Source organism: Filicampus tigris, chromosome 12 (genome assembly GCF_054856515.1).
Source record: "Filicampus tigris isolate MCC_2025a chromosome 12, RoL_Ftig_1.0, whole genome shotgun sequence".
Taxonomy (NCBI): Eukaryota; Metazoa; Chordata; class Actinopteri; order Syngnathiformes; family Syngnathidae; genus Filicampus; species Filicampus tigris.
In genome coordinates this window covers 20,649,701-20,666,830 of record NC_141228.1, presented here as the reverse complement: position 1 = coordinate 20,666,830, position 17,130 = coordinate 20,649,701, and the positions used below count along the sequence as shown (strand labels likewise).

General features: G+C 41.2%; 2 protein-coding genes across 3 annotated transcripts in view; both read right to left on the bottom strand.

Annotated features, from left to right (window-relative positions):
- Positions 1-347: 347 nt before the first annotated feature.
- fkbp8 (FKBP prolyl isomerase 8) lies at positions 348-9,017 on the bottom strand. Its single transcript, XM_086046752.1, has 9 exons — positions 8,851-9,017; positions 8,209-8,468; positions 7,111-7,280; positions 5,938-6,026; positions 5,627-5,847; positions 5,373-5,545; positions 5,213-5,290; positions 3,220-3,354; positions 348-2,003 (listed from the first exon to the last, which is right to left on the bottom strand). The coding sequence occupies exons 2-9, from the start codon at positions 8,438-8,440 to the stop codon at positions 1,917-1,919; spliced, it is 1,185 nt and encodes a 394-aa protein (XP_085902878.1). The 5' UTR covers positions 8,441-8,468; positions 8,851-9,017; the 3' UTR covers positions 348-1,916.
- Positions 9,018-9,826: 809 nt separating this feature from the next.
- The window catches only part of ssbp4 (single stranded DNA binding protein 4), a 96,784-nt gene continuing 89,480 nt past the window's right edge, over positions 9,827-17,130 (bottom strand). Inside the window, exons 13-17 of one of the 2 annotated variants that reach the window (XM_086046751.1) lie at positions 15,814-15,884; positions 15,638-15,716; positions 15,362-15,390; positions 14,757-14,858; positions 9,827-13,097 (exon numbers count right to left, since the gene is read on the bottom strand). In XM_086046751.1, the coding sequence (XP_085902877.1) occupies positions 13,068-13,097; positions 14,757-14,858; positions 15,362-15,390; positions 15,638-15,716; positions 15,814-15,884 (311 nt within the window). In that variant the 3' untranslated portion in view covers positions 9,827-13,067. The remainder of the gene's footprint in view (positions 13,098-14,756; positions 14,859-15,361; positions 15,391-15,637; positions 15,717-15,813; positions 15,885-17,130) is intronic. The other variant, XM_086046750.1, reaches the window with a different exon arrangement.

Sequence of the window (17,130 nt, the reverse complement as noted above, 5' to 3'; positions counted from 1 at the left end):
GAAATTTACTAAAAATGAAGTATAACATGTGAATCAGTCAAACCTAGTTTAAAAAAGGTGAAAAATATACAACGTAATTAGGAAAAAACATTTGTCAAACCTTATAAACAATGTACCACCACTCATACTCCACAAATTTATATTTTACATTACAGGAAACCAGCATTGGAATTTCTTTGAACTACATCACACCACCACTGTCCAATGAAAAACAAGCACAAAACAGTATGTCCCAGTGTTGTTGATATATATATATATATATATAAAAGAAAAACTAAATTTGTATATATGTATTTTGCATAGCGCTTGTCCTCATTAGGGTCCTAAAATAAACCAGCACACAGGTGTGATGACAGGAAAAATGTTTATTCTGATGAATATAAAATTAACAAATGAAACTTTGTCACAAACTATTAGTTTTTTTTTAACTTAGGCCACATTCATTCAGTGCGGGTGCATTTATTACAGAGCAACAAGCAATGACGCTAGAATAAATTAACACCTAAAATGAAACAATCTCACTATCCACCCGCGTTGGACTCGACATTTGGTCTTCTTGGTCAAAACCTGAGGTATAAGTGACAAAACTGTCCAAAATAAATAAGCTCTTTCTGCAGTGTCAAAACTTGGCGCGTAGCCGCAGTCCGCCCTGGTCGTCACGGCAATCATGCGCGTCATCAATTCGTAATTATACGCGTACCGAACATACTTCACTCGCATCTTGGATTGTTAACCGTGTAAATGAGATGACGACAAACGCGAGGTAGGACTGTTTAACCGCATTCCAGGTCACCTCACAATGTGTTCTGATTGCTTAGCTTTGGACGCTTTATCTAAGCACACCATACTTGTACCCTTTACAACACACACATTCCCGTTAATAGATCAAACTAAAAGCACTCGGGCCATTATTGTGGTTGGAAATAAAATAGTGCATTACAGTGAACCCCCCCCCCCAATTCTAGAGGGATAGCGAATACGAGGGCTGTCCCGATGTAGAGATCGGAAATCGGGCGTCATTTTGAGCTGATCGATATCGTTTTTAAATATTTCCTTTTTTTTTTTAAGCTAGAGGTACGCAGATATTCGAAAAAGGAAAAAAATAGAATACGTTCCAAACTACACAAACAGCAGAAGTAATCACAGCCAGTGGGGGAACATTCAAGTAGTGGTCGCCGAAAGCTAACGTGAGGCGAGCGTCATGCGACAATCAATCTGCACGACGGAAATATTTAAATGTGGAAAGCGGAGATAGTGCGACGGTGACTTGCAATGTGTGCAAATTGAGCATTGCGTGTGACGTAGAGGCTATAGCTGCGTTGAACACAACTAATACGCCACCTGAAAAATTGATGTGTCCAAAAATATATAAATACAAATTCAACCGCTTTACTTGGTTTAAACCACAACTCGTGGGCAAAAAAAATGTGATCGGGACATCCCGAGAGAATACTAGAAAGATGCCCACCCAAAGAGGTTTGTATTTGCCTATAGATGCCACAAGGTGGCTCCCCAAGCACTGTTTTTATGTCAAACACGGGTTTAGCTTTCACACACAACAACAGAAAATAGGTGAGCATTCAGCCAATATGCGGGAGTTCACTTCATTTGGAACATTTGTGGAGTAAATGTTTTTGAGCTTTTTATGACTGTTCATCACGCAGGCCCCCCTTTGGTGTGATTATGCAGCGGCCATTTGCTCAAAGTGGACGATTCCTGATTAACAGCTGCTTCAAGGATTGTGAACATACAAATACAGATATGCATACATCAAAGTTGCAGTGAACAAACAGTATTGTTCTAATTCCTCAAAAGTAGCTGACATGTCCTCTGTGCCAGATGTGATTCTTTCTTGGTCCGTTCACTAGCTGACAAAAAAAAAAAAAAAAAAAAAAAGGGAGGAAGGGAGGTTGGCTTCAGTTTCTGGCAGCCAAGACCACTGATAAGGCCACGCCGCCGATGGCGACCGCCGTGGCGCCGAATAACCACTTCCAGCTGAGACCCTGGAGAGGAAAATGGGCAGAAGAAAAGAAAAGAGAAGAGAAGAGAGCATGTTAATGTTGATACTAACACAATGGAAGTAAATTGAAGTAACAGGTCCCCAGTAAATAAGAATGCAAAAAGATATTTTCTTTGCTGGAATAGCGCATGGCAGATTTTGGGTCTGAGCTCTACTACTCACTATCCCGTCTAAAACTTCAGAACAGAAACTAGATGAAAATATTTTCGTCGATGCACATTTTTCACTGGACAAAAAAATAAAATAAAAAAATAACGGGACTAAAACCTCCATTAATAAACAACAACAGGTACAAAATCAGTTAGCATTTTCGTGGACTAATGAAGACGAGACGAAAATGTAGTTCATTAAATAAAGGCTGGGCTAAAATGGAAAATGAAGACGAGACAAAAACGTAATATATGATTTCTTGGCGTCGATTGACGCTCTCTCGACCAAGTTCTCATTGCAAAATAACGCTAGGTCAGCGGGTGGCGAGTTGCCGGTCATCCAAAATACTTGCGTAAAAGTCAAGCATTAACGGTCACGCTTGGCACGGGGAGAAAAGAGAAGACGTCATACATATGGACACATTTTCATTATAGAGTGAAGTGGAGAAAAAAAAAAAAAAACATATCCTTGATTTTAGTCGACGGGAAGGAATGTGGGCACAAGGTAGCTTGGAAAGAAAACATGACCTTGCAGTTCATTGAACATGAGTAACATTAAACCAACGGCTACAATGCTCCAACAACGGCAATAAAACCGATGCCGGCTAACTTACTAGCTTGTAGCGATCGTAGCCACTCGATACAATTGTGTGTCGAGTTAAATTTGTGCTCACTGAGGTACGTTACACTGGTCGGGCAACTATTGAAAAACGGCTGATGAAATAAACACTAGTCACAGTGCTTACTTCCCACCATAGTTACTCAAGTTGTGAGGATAAAACTTGATGTGCACTTTTATCTACTATATAAGGGATAGCAAAACTTTGCATGTTTTTTTTTTTTTGCACCCGATCTTGCTCGGGTTGAGAAAAAAAAAAAAATTCACCTGCCATCTGGTGGCATCTATTACGCAATTACAAGCCCCTCATATCAATTGCAGATCTCTAAGTTACTACGAAGTAAAGGAAGTTCTTCCTTGGCCCTTGCTAATAGTTTTTGACATCATTAGCGATGCCTTGATACTGAACCGGATATTTGAAAGGGACTCACCCATGACGACTTGGTCCAGCGCTTGTGTGCGCCGCTGGCGGCGGGGTTGCCCAGCATCTTCTTGTACATGGCCTGCTCGGCTCCTCTCTGCTCGGAGTGTTTCTTCACCAGTTTGGACAGCTCGACGTGGATGGTCTGCAATGGTTACAATTTCTTTTTTTTTGTACTTCTTCCTACTGCTTTTGAACATGTTCACTGTGTCAAAGGATGGAAAAATGCCAATTTTTTTCCCCTTCTTTTTCTAATGTAACATTTCATCGCTGTCCTGTGAAAAGCAGGACAATTTTTTTCTATTATGACATTAACAGGGTTTCCCCGTTCAAGACATCCAATTAACTCACTCACTGCCACACATTTTCAGACCCTCTTTTACCTTAACGTTTAAAAAAGAAATTGAAAAAAAAAAAAAAATAGTTCCTGGGATTGGAATGGCTGGACTGTGAAAAGACAGGTAAATTCGTGAATGGCAGTGAATGAGTTAACTTGGGGGAAAAAAAAAAAGACAAAATTGGACATGCGTGTTTACTTTTTAAAACACATTGCAAATGGATTTGAACACATAAAATACTGTATACTAATCCTACCTGCTACAAAAAGCATAAGTATTATCCCTTTTTTTTTTTTTTTATATATATAGGGTTAACAGAAAAATGTGTTGATAGGTAAACTGAGACATAGCAGTTTACTATACATTGAATCATACATTAATCGTGCAAATTAATGCCTCAACACTGAATTTGTAGCATTTTAAATAGCCAATATATTGGTTCGCACCCGAGCAGTTTGATCTGCGGCTCTGCCTTGTGGAAAAAACAAAAATGCATTCTCCTAGTTCCAGCATGCAAAAAATGATTTTCTCACACACAAGTACATAACATGTATATTCATTTACACTTGACACTCTGAATGAAAAGCTGAAAAAGCCAAGTAGTGTTTGACAGATTGGTGTAGGACTGCGTGGGGAGTATTCTGGCCCCGAATCCCACACGCACGGTCACAGAACCTTATATGTCCATCTGTGGGAGCGGAAGAACAGAAGGCACGAGATGGCACAGGCGTGCGAGGCAAAAACCTATTTAAAGCCACTCGAAAGCAGATCCTCTGAAATGATGAATCAGCGCCTTAGACTGGGCCATGTGATCGTTTGCCGTGTGGCGCCATCTAGTGGCCCGTTTCCGTGCCTTCAACGGAAAATGGCAAGTCATGAGACTGCCGGGAAACACTCCAATTCGACTTTGGGTCCAGCGCGAACGTGGCAAATGTTTTGACTCGTCTCCTTGATCACATTCCAAAATTGTACATCGAGTGAAAATATATCACTGTCGCTCCAGTCATTTAAAGTTCATGGCATGGGGTGTGTTTCTGTGATTTCTTTTTACAAAACCGGGGGAATGTTATGTTACGGTTCACGCACTGTAAATTTTAGGTCCACTGTGGTTAACTTTCTAAGGTTTTCAACGGAGAACAATTTGAGTCATCTGTAATTCGCATTAGAGCGAAAGTCAACCCAAACATTTTTCTTTTTCAAGAATATGTTCCCAGCAGGCCCACTCACATTCATTTTGCGTTTGTGGAATAAGTGTTAATCCACTCGTTTTTAGCCATCTCCGGGGGCGGCCATTTTGTCTTCTGTCGACTGAAAATGACATCACAACTGCTCACAACGATTAATCACGGCTGACCTGTTTTCTGAATCTGAGCCGTGATTGGTCGTTGTGAGCAGTTGCCATGTCATTTTCAGTCGACAGAAGTGACAAAATGGCCGCCCCCGGAGATGGCTAAAAACGGCTGGATTAACACTTATTCCACAAACGCAATGTTTATCACAATGCCTTGTTTCAACTAGTGGGCCTGCATCGAACACATTCTTGAAAAAAAAAATATGCTCGGGTCGATAAGATAAGCCATAACTGAAAATATAGTTTCGATAGTTAATCCTGTCGATTTCATAGTGAGAGGTCTTTTCCGGATTGCAGCATCGGCCGCACATTACCTTGTTGCTGGGTTCGAGTTTCAGTGCCTTTCTCAAAGTCTGAATGGCATCCCCATATTCGCCTTGTAAGGCCAGCACCTGGAGTGAGAAAGTAGCACTAGACTAGTCATGGCTTTAAACGATGTCAAGGATGCTCAGTCAAAGTATGCCAATGGCGCACCTTGCCCATGCGGAAGAGTGCTTTGATGTTACTCGGCTGGTGGGCGAGGGCGGCGACGCACGACTTGAAGGCGGCCTCGTAGTGGTCCAGCTTGAGCTGCGCCGCCGCCATGTTGTTCAGACACTTTACTTTCACGTCGACCAACTCGTTTTCCTCCTCCGGACTTATGTCCACTGCCGGGGACAAGCAAAGACGAACGGTGATTGCGTATTTTCATGGGGGGGGGGGGGCGAAAAGTCGACTTTTCTTGCCACCTTTGGAGCTGGATTCCGCGATCTGCAGGGCGACGCTGTACGAGTTGATGGCGAAAGCAAAGTCCCCGCGCTGGTAATGGACGTTGCCCCTTTCTCGCTTCCCACCGGCCAGTGCGATCTTTTCTAGCGGGGGCAGCAGCTCCAGGTCTGCGGCATCGCACACTTTCATCAGCTCCACTTCCAGGGACAGATCAGCATTGGGTGGCACGTCCGGTTCACAACTGGAAAGAGAGATTGGAAAATTGCATTTGACGCACAGAAATGTTGTGCGGCGTACATTTGATTAGATAAAGCAAAAACACTGCCGCTACCTTCCCCAGGTACCGTATGCATATATGGCAGCAGTTTGGACGAGGGCCTTCTCGCCCATTTCCATGAGCAGCACTGCGAGATCCAGGGCCTGAGAGACCAAAACAGGTCACGGCAACGATGGCAAAAAATGACAACGTTGTACATACAGTACGGCACTGGAGCGTCTCAGGATTTTCTCATGCACGCCCATAACAGGATGAAAATAAAGCGTTTGGTTTCACCTAGTGGTGAAGAGGATGCATGACAGTTCTTTACAATACTTTGTCATAAAAAATGTAAAAAAAAAAATAGTAGAGCACCTAAGGTGACATGGAATGAAAACATTGCGTTCCCTCACAAAAAACATCTGCGCGTTCCCTCGCAATCATTTACACAAATCTTTGCAACGGAATGCAAAGCTTTTTTTTGTGAGGGAACGCCAAGTTCTTTTTTTTTTTTTCTTCTTCCGTGTCACCTTTTGGGCTCTTAGTGTAGTTCAGTAAAATGGGAGGGGGGAAAAAAAATTGGGGAAGTAGAAGGAGAGGATTTTTGGTGAAAATGTAAGAAGTAGGGACTGTTTTCGGTTGAAACAGAAGATGGTGATACACGTTTTGGACAAAATGGTTCATTTTTTGCTTAAAAAATAGAAAAAGAGTAGCACATGATGAAAATATAAAAAGGTGATCCAATTTGGACAATACAGCCCATGGATAGTTGAAATTTGAAGAGGTACTAAGGAATCGGGGAACGTTTCGTCAAAAAATGTGAAAAAGTACAATTTTTGGTCTAAACATGCTTAATCAAAATGGAAGGAAATTGAATATTTTAGGTCAAATAGGAAGGATTTGCGACAATTTTAAGTCAATGTAGAAAATGAAAGTAACTATTTGGGGTCAAAATGTAAGGAGAGATGTTTAATCAAAATCAAAATCAAAGGAGTAGAGATGACAAAGTAGGATGAAAATGAACATTTCTGGACAGAATGCCTTTTAGTTCAAATTTGGGGGTCAAAATGTAAAAAGGTGGTAGCAATTGAAGTCAAAATGTAAGGAGCGACCATTTCTGAGAAAGCATTTCTTGTCAAAATGGCAGGAAAGATCATTTTGGCCTGAAAATGGACGATGGAATTTGAGGTGTTGGAAGCCAAGCGTGAACATTTCAGACACTCGCATCAAGAAACTGCTATAAAGTACCTGTATGACATCGCCGTCCCCCAGGGTGAACGTGAGTTCGGACTGTTCCTCCACCAGCGTTCCATCCTTCAGGAAGGCTTTCAAACTAATGGTCACATTCTGTCCTTTCTTCGGACGACTTTCCCGGCCCTTGCCTCCCCCCAGGACCTTTTTCTTCAGCTGCTCATTACCTAGGGACAAATCATTTTGTTTTTACACTTACAGGACACAACATTCTGTCTCAAAGAGGAACAATTCCTCCGCACAGCAAATTAACAAAAATCTCTAAACACTAGGTACAAAAAAAAAAAAAAAAAGAACATCAGCCTCCCCCCCCCCCCTATATTTGCAAATGAACTTCTCTTCGACGCTTTAATTTGACAGACGTTAACACTTCGACGCTTTAATTTGACAGACGTTAACACAATCTATATTTATGTGATGCGTAAAAGTGCATTAATATTGAAGTCATCACAGAAAAATACTGTATAACCCAGCGTACTTCAAGCATAAACCCAAGCACAAAAATGAGACGGTTTCATTTGATTGCAGCATGTACGGTATTTACATGTTTGCCCTTGTACATGGGAAGGCTGCAGCTATGGAATATTTTGATATTCGGATATCCTACATATTGGATACTCGTTTAGCAGCTAGTTGGTAGAAACTAGCCATGAACGCTGGCAACATCATACAAAAGTTAAATTAATAGCCCAAATAGAAGTGATGTCACAAAATGTTTTGCTAGTGTTATTTCGGCTAGTATGCTAAATAATATTATCGACGAGCGTCATGTGCAGGTGGTTTGTTTGAGTTGAATAATTTGACTACAAAATACAGACATTCATGTAACATGAGTTCATGATTGTGTGTATGCTAGCAATGATGTGTGCACTTAACTCCTTTCGATTTTATTTTATTTTTTTTGGGGGGGGGGGCGTTATTAGCAGATGTCTATCTGCAGCAGTTCTTGGTCCCAACCTTCCGGAATTAGTAGAATTTCACTCTATCGCTGTTTTATTTAGCAGAGCAGCGCTTTTAAGTGAATACCGTCGGATAGCGCGATTGTGCAGGGCAACGCTGCGCGTTAACCAGAAACCACGAAAGCAAAGCAACAACCTAGCACATCCAGCCATTCCTGGGAGGCTTCTTCGGGATCTGCCTCCTCGTTGAAAGGCTCCTGGCGTGCGTCCTGGGCCTCCCCGCCGCCGGCGTCTTCCAGAGGAGGGGGGTCGTCGTCAATGTCGTCGTCATCCAAGACCTCGAAGTCTTCCCCGCTGTCGAGCAACGACGTCCGGCCGCTCTTCTTGACCGGGGCCGCCGCGCTGCCCTGACTATCGACGGCGTCCATGATGTTTCCCAGTCATACGATGGAGGTGCTAAAGTGGGTTATAAAATGTGAAAGTAAATTGAATCTCCCTTATCACCACTGCGGCCGACGACGTCACAAATCAAGGTGCTTTTGGTGACGATTTCAAACATTTCGAAACGCTCAGTTCCTCCTCTGGACGCGCCCATAAGCGTCCGATTTAATAACTCTTAACATAATCAAACGTGCACAATGCGTCACAGTTTCCAAGCTTTCCTCACGTTTCTAGAAGTTTCTAAAAAGTTCTCACTGTCCCTTCTAGGACCGATGGTCTCATGACAGCTGGCCTTGATGTAGTTATGCTTGGAAGCTAAGTAGCAAATGCTAATGCCATTCGATTTCTACGATTTATCTTTCAAAATGTAATGTAACTGTGTAGATGTGTATCTTACCTTAAAACACGGTCGCCTGTTGTGGTGGCAGCCCAATTCTTCATTCAATTGACGGTAATGTGGATTTATTTAAAAAGTCAGCCTACTTGTATGAGAAAGACATGCAACAATTTCGTCAAAAGCCACTCCTTCCTGTTAAGCTTACACCACTACGGCGAAGCTTTACGGAAGTAAACAACGTCGTAGACTGTTTCAAAAATAAAATCTGACGTTTATTTATGCAGGTAATTAAAATACCGCGTTACTATCCATTATAAAGGATGAATCTAAACATTATATCATGATACTTCTTGAGTGACGTTTAATTGAGAGTCACAGCGCAACCACTGCCATTTAATATCTTATTTTGAAATGGACTCGTATGAAGGCCTTTAACCGTAATGCTGAGAATAAACGGATAGGTCGAATCAACCGGGGATAATTTGAAATCTCACTCACACGGCTCATAGGTGTACAATAAATACAGCACGGATGTTTATAGCTTTATAGCTAGCTAATGTTTTACATTTGTAAAGGTTGCAAGTATGAGCAACTTTAATCACAAAATGCAATTGGAGATTTAGAGATCAACTAAAACAGGGCCCAGTGACGCACTTGGGCACGAGCTAGTTTTATATTTTTAATTCACCTAATGAGCAAAGTTATTATTATCAGCATTATTATTATAACCGTAGAGTGTTTTGCTTTGGTTTTTTTTATTTTGCATTCACTGTGACACGAAATATGCCTGGCTGCTTCGGTGCAATATACACGATACCATTCAATACTGTATATATCAATTCCGTACATATATTAATTCGACCAGATGCTAATATAAATAAATAAATATACTTAATAATTCAAGCAATACCTATAAAATACCACTATCTGACAGTATCGCTCTGCAAATACTTTTCCTGTTCACCCTACATGATGCATTATCGTTCCTGCATTTTAGTTTTATGATACAGTGGTTAATTTCATTTTGAATTTCTCATACAGTTAACAGGTTTATTGTTAGCGACAGAATGACATAACGACGTTACATTATTTCCACTGGTAAAAATGGACTGCGTTCCACTGACTGCAGCATTTTTGCAGAAGAGATTCAAACAATGAGGGAAAAAAAAAAAAAAAATCAAATGACATTTATTATTGATGCATTGTTTCTTCTTTCTGATAAGCAAATGATCTGTGTTTTTTTTTTTCCTCCTCCTTTCAGTCTAAAGAAACTTTACAATATAAAGAAACATACAAAGAACATCTTTATTACCTACACAAGACATCTACGTCCCTAAGACAAGATTCCCAACTATCCTAGCATGAAATACAAAGCAAACCAGGAGACAGACTGCTTCATATTGAACACGGCAGGAGAATCCATTATTCACCCCCCCCCCCCATACTCCCAAGCCTTGCCCCCTCCCACACTCAACATGACCAGCAGATCTTACTCCTAATGGTACAGTATTATACATCACGATAGAAGTACAGAGATGATCCATATACACAGAGGACTGAGAGAGTGTCTATACAGGACTCCATAGCAAAGGACACCGTTTTTCTTTATATCCCGTCGGGTTCATTTTTAAACAAACTCCTCTTGAGTGTTTTAACTGGCTACACCCCAAAAAATCCTTCATATTAAAAACTGCAACATGAGGTCAGGTGTTAATGATTACTCCTAACCATCTCTTGTGTCTTGAACACCATTTTTTTTTTTTTTATCTATTTTTTTTTTTTTTTTTAAGCCAAATAGTCGACAGGCGTCCTTTTCCTCTATGAAAAAAAACATGGACAGTTTCATTAATAATTTACTCTCAGCTGTACTCGGTAGTGACTGACATATCAAAACATGTCCATGATATCAAAATGCATTGTACAGTATTTACAAAAATGGAAAAAAAATATATATAATAAGGGTGGTGATACTCGAGGGAATAAAGGGAAGGTGGGTGTCTGTATGTTGACCGGTGAGCGTCTCCCCCCCCCCCCCCCCCCCACCAGCTTCCTCTGGGAGCTAAATCTTGGAGATATTCCACCCAGCGCGTACTATTCGAATATTTTCATCCTTAAAAATTGGGCCAAATGTACAGGAAGAGTCATGTTACATAGGAGATTCTGTGGACATTCTGTGGATTATTCTTACAGGTGAATACGTCAAAACAAAATGAAAACAAGAAAAAAACAAATTCACTTGGTTGTTTCTATCACCTTTTCAATAGTCTGGATCAATTAACCTCGATGGCCAATGTATGGAGGAGTATTAAGGTCACGCGAGGGAATGACAAAGTAAGATGGAAAAATGTTGTCCTTTTACAAGTGAGGAAACTGTAATATGAGTAAATGGAATATTACAAGAATAATGTTTAAAAAAAAAAAAAAAAAATAGTTGGAAGTGGTAAGAAAAAAAAGTTGTTTTGTTACCGGACAGAAGTGGCAATATGATGGAAACTGTTCTATTTCTTTAAACAGAAACATGTTATTACGAATGAAATGTTTCTATTTTACGAGAATAAAGTTGTAATATTATGCTCAAAAGTCAGAATATTATGCAAATCGAGCTGTATTGGTTGAGCTGCGAGGAAAACATAACAAGGGGGAAATTGGAATAAAAAAAAAAAAAAATAGGAATATTACGAGAATACAATAAAAGTGTCATATCGTAAGACTAAAGGTGTATTTTTTTCCAGGAAAAAAACGGAAATACAGACTAGGAATCAAGTTGTAATATTATTATTTTTTTTTTGTATGCCTTCATTCTCATACTATTATGACTTTATCCTTGTAAAATTATTATTTCAGTCATAACATTTGAACGTAATTCTCTAGGAAAATATCTCAATTTTATTTTCTCTTAAAATTATTCAATCCTTTTTTTTTCCCCCTTAAATGTTCACAATACAATTTCTTTTGAGCGTGGCACTAATACTCCTTTCACAATTGACTTCCGGCCCAAATAACGACAATAAGTCCTGAATTGAAAAGAGGCCAGGTTAAAATTCCATTAAAAAAAAAAAAAAAAAAAAAAAAAAAAGAGATCCGAGGGTGTTGAAAACACATTTTAGGGATTTACAGGCACAATTGTATTCATCAAAGAATAAAAGAACAACAATCCGGGTTAAATATTTACACTTAATCAAATCTATTCGTGGATGAATGGCTCACCTTGAAAGACTTCACTTTTACCCGTTTACAGGTACACTGTATTGCGTGGAAGTGGGAAACCGGAAACTTATGACCTCATACTAGAAAAAGCTGCTTCAAGTCAGAGTTGCTACTTACAAACTTGTCGGAAATCACAATCTACCTTGATGTACAGTGCATATAAAAAGTCTTCACGTGGCTGTCAAAATAGGAGGTTTTTGTGATATGAACACGTGAGACCTAGACAAATCGTTTCAAAACTTACTCCGCCACTAATGTGACGCAAATCACCTCGACGTATTTATTCATTTTGTATATCTTTTAAAAAGGGAAAGTCGGATGAAACAGCTGAGGAAATGTGGTTGCAAAAGTGTGCACACCCTCTTATGATTCTGACGTGGTTTTGTTCAGAGTCAAGCAGTCACCTTAAATGGGGGTCAGTACATCCCTGCCACCATTTGAAGTGCCGCTGATTAACCCCAAATAAAGTTCAGATGCTCTAGTAGGCTTTTTATATCATCATGCTTGCATGATACATGTACATGTGTACATCTTCAAAAACAACAAAAATAAAAGAAATACTGACCCATTTTTTTTTTTTTTTTTAAACTTTTCAACGAAAACCATGTTTCCCATTTCCCAGCAGGTCTTGAATGCAGCAAAAACACGTTGCACATTTTTGGGGGCCTGTGCTTATTATTTCCACTTATTGTCGAGCTTCATGACTGGTTGGATGGACTGGGGTTGATTTTTTTTTTTTTTTTTTTTACATTTTTTTCGGAAGGGGGCGGGGGGTGCTCCAAGGCTCATGACGAGGGAGGGATGGGTGGGGGGGGGGGGGGGGGGGGGGGGGGGCGAGTGGTCGCAGCAGGCAAGGAAGAAAGTCTCATGTTCTTACACCCAATTTACAGACGTTGGGATGGGGGCCCTTGAGGGGGGTCCTGCTGTCCATGGGCATCCCAAGGGGCTGCGCGCACCGATCCACACGGATGAGGGAGGAGGGCAATGCAAGACGCACCGTGGGTGGAGGGGGAGAATAAAAGGGAGATGAAAAAGTAAAATAAAAGATAAAATTTCCCCCCAAAAAAGAATCACACACTCATCGTCATGTTGGGTGAATACTGTAAAAGGAGAGAAAAAGAGAGAGGGAAGAGAGAGAAAAGATAAGCCCATACTCTTTTTTTCAACTTAGTCAAGCAACACTGGACTAAATGCAGCCCCCCGCCCCCCCCCCCCCCTTTTTTTTTTATAGCAGCATGTCATGGAATATTCTCATGTGAGTAAACCAGCAGCAAGCAGAGCGTAGGACATACAACAGGAGGAGGAGTAGTGCAGCCCACAGAAGAATGTTAGGGAATGTAAAGTGGCAGTGAGAGATTGTGACGCATCGTCGCCGTCATCATCGTCATCCTTGTGATGATGAGAGTTGGCATGCACACTTGTTGCGCTCCATGCGTGCGTTTGAAGGAGAGCAAGATCATTTCCTGTATTCGTTTTGAGTTTATTTGTGTGCAAAGTCCCGTCGACCAGCCTGATATTTTCTCTCATCGATTATTGTGATGTGGGAAAATCCATGTCATAAAATCATTTGAAAAAAAAATTCAATTGGAGTTTTTTGGGGGTTTTTTTTAAACTAAAATGACTTTTATAATGATAATGACTAACTAAAAGTACAATTTTCGATAGAATCTACATTTTATTGATATTATATTTACAGTGTACTGTATGTAGGGTCAGAGGAAATAATTGGTATCTATCGATCTGTCAGTCTATATGAATAAATCTTTCAGATCTGATGCAGTTAAAATTGGGTTATGGATTCAGTTAGAAATTTATTGCGCTTATACAGGCCCTTTATAAAGTTGTGCTTCAAGTTACATACTGTATTCTGGCAGAATTTGTGAGATGTGTACCATTCTTGAAAGACAATCCAAACATATTTTTTTCAAGAGTATGTTCCCAGCAGGCCCATTAGTTGATACGCGGCATTCTGATTAATTTTTTGTTTGTGGAATATAAGTTAAGCAGCAAAATGCACTGGTTTTTAGCCATCTCTGGGGCGGCCATTTTGTCTTCTGTCGACTGAAAATGACATCACAACTGCTCACAACGACCAAACAGAGCTGACCAGTTTTCTGAATCTGAGCTGTGATTGGTCGTCGTGAGCAGGTGTGATGTCATTTTCAGTCGACAGAAGACAAAATGGCCGACCCCAGAGATGGCTAAAAAACAGTGGATTAAGACTTATTCCACAAACGCAATTTTGATCAGAATGCCCTGTATCAACTAGTGGGCTTGCATAGAACATATTCTTGAGAAAAAAATGTTTGCGTTGACTTCCGCTTTAAAGAAAATATGAGTGATTACGAAAAATACGTTTTTATTTTATTTATTTATTTTTTTAAATGCCATTCAAATTAAACTATCAGGCACTTGAGAAACGCACAATCCCTAAACAAAAAGTAGTAATAAAACAAATAACGAGATGATCTCCGTTCAGTCCTCAGTCATATTTTCTCCCAAAATTTGCCAATATGTTACAAATTCTCCCGAGGGTCCTAAATAAATGGAAGTAAACCTTGAATTTCTTCCAGCAAAGAGGCAGCAACGATTCATCATTGCGCAATTAGAATTATTAATTTTTTTAATCTTTTTTTTTAAAGCAAGACTCAGCAAAAATGTCTGAATCAATTGGAAACAAACCCGTTATATTTTAATCCAGGCTTAAATGCTAATGGTGTGGTCTTGGTGGAGGTCGTTGAATATGTGGTGCTACTCACACTTTCACTTTGGAATGGGTTTAAAAAGTTGCCTGCCATCTCGCCGTCATCCCGCGGAGTGCCAGGGGGATTGTTCATGCCTGCCATGTTGTTGGGGGAATTCTACCACACAACCGCACAACACAGTCAGTAAGTAGATTGACATGCTTATTATTCAACACACACTAGGGGTTGTACGGACTAGTCAATTTGCCGACTTTGCTACTCCACCACGTCGACTAGTCGCTAATCACTTGTTGGCTGGTAGCAACTGATTAACTTTGACGTCGGAATGTGCAGATTGGAGAAGTGAGGGTGAATTGATTAAAGGCGGGGGGAAAAAAAAGCCAGGCACGAGAAGTTTACAAACAATTATTCGGTCCACGATATGAAAGTGGAGAAAGAGAGAGAGAGCAGGAAATTATGGAACACCGCACAGCGCTCGCTCGCCCATATTTGGCGCTGGCAGCTAAGTGACCGAACGGGAAGTAGCCTGGTGCCGCCGACAAAAGTCGACTCAATTCTCATCAAATTAGAGCAGACTTAAAGACAAAAAAAAAAAAAAAAAGAAAATCTGAAGTCGTGCAACCCCTTACACACGCAACAAAGACCGTATTTCAGCTCACCTTTGGCAACCCGTCCATGTCACCAGAGCCTGCGAGCACACAACAGAAATGAAAGCTTAGGAGTGGTCCACACACGAATCGACATAGCCGTTCCAAGTAGCCTAATGGACTCGAATGAGGCTGTGAGTATTAGACACACACGAGCGCCTATCGGCGCCGTCGACTCATCTAATCTCGTTTTAATTACGGCTAAAGAGCAGGAGGGCGCACTTCCTCAGCCGGCCTCTGGAAGGCGCAGTCTGACTTCCAGTAAAGAGCGGCGCCTTGGGTGCTCACCTAGCGAGCCGTTCATATGGTGTTGTTCCATGGCACCCATGCCACCCATGGGCCCGTCTGGCCCCGGTCCCATTGGGAACTGCAAAGAAAGAATAAAAGAGTCACTCAAGAAGAAAAGTTGATTGTTGATAGAGCAGCAATGTTTTTTTTGGGTTTTTTTTTTTCTTACTACTCACATTAGGTCTGTTTCCACCAGGGCCGATGGGGTTCATCATTGTGTAGATGTTTTCGCTGGAGTTCGTTGAATCTACATTGGGAAAAGCAGGAGGATTTAAATAATTACGGCCCCTTTTCATATTTGAAATTGACGCAAAGAAGGTATAAAAAAAACAAACAAAAAAAACAACTCTGAGAATAAAGTCCAAACTGTACACTGAACAAAGACACAATTTAACAAAAGCTGAACTTGTGAATTTCGTCTTCATGAAGACATCCAGTTTGACAGAATAAAGGGGGGGAATACAAATATATTATCTTGCGACATTAGAATTTGTGTTCCACATCAAAACTTGACTATTTTCTCGTAACATTACCACGTTTCACATAAGACGAGCCCCGCCGACAACATTCCTCGATCATACCACGACTAATTTCTCGTAACAGTGTAACTTTGTGTAACGCCATGACTCCCCCCCCCCCCCCCCCCCCCGGAATATCACAAGTTCTTCTATTAACGTGACAACTTTTTCAACGTGCGCGGCAATCTCCTCACCTCGTAACGCCACCAAACAAGAGACATTATGACATGATCTACTATTTGAAGCAGGCTGTGCCGTTTCAGGGACCGCCTGGCAACTTAGCAACAGCATGCCTTGTCGCCACTTGCGAGGATGAGGTGACCTTGATCTGAGATTGGCAACTGAAAGTTGCGTATAAAAGGCTGGGACGGGAGAGGGGGGGCGGGTGGGCATGCAGTGGGGTGGGGCGGTGGGGGCGGTTGTTCGGCAGATGTCTCGATGCGGCATGTACAAAGTGGCTGAATCCGGCCATTGTTGTTGGGACTGAGGGCCAACAGTGAGTGGGAGGTGTACAATTTTGTGGGAGATTGAAGTGTGTGTATGATGTGTAGTCTTGGCGACTGGCAGTGGAAAATATGTCTTCCCTCGTTGAGTACATGAGTCGGGAACGTTTTGTATAGAAGGTTTCCTGGGCAACGCAGCATAATAGAGGCTAGTAATAAATAAACACAATGGGCCCCGTTTTGGTAGACTGGCGCACGTACAGCCGGCGTAAAAAAGGGCGTGTTGTGCTTCTTCGGGTTGCCTCGCCCCCGACTCATCTGACAATTTGGTTACAGGAAGTAGCCTGCGCTCGGCGTAAAAACGGGCGCATTGTCATTTTCGTGCCGGGCTCATGTTCTAGTTCAGCGTACTTGTAAGCTTAGTAGACCCGCTGCGCCTCACTAGGAATTACTACTTCCGCGGCGCCCGACGCGTCTCGCAATTTGGTGACAAAAAGTAGGCTACATTTTAGTCTTGCTAAAATGAGGTATA

Bases quoted from the DNA above. Each gene is read 5' to 3' on its own strand.
- fkbp8 (XM_086046752.1), bottom strand. From the start codon at position 8,440: ATGGACGCCGTCGATAGTCAGGGCAGCGCGGCGGCCCCGGTCAAGAAG. The intron at 3,355-5,212 runs GTAATGTGCGGC...TAACCATTGCAG, and splicing joins AACTCGAACCCAGCAACAAG to ACCATCCACGTCGAGCTGTC. The intron at 2,004-3,219 runs GTGAGTCCCTTT...TTTCCTCTCCAG, and splicing joins GCTGGACCAAGTCGTCATGG to GGTCTCAGCTGGAAGTGGTT.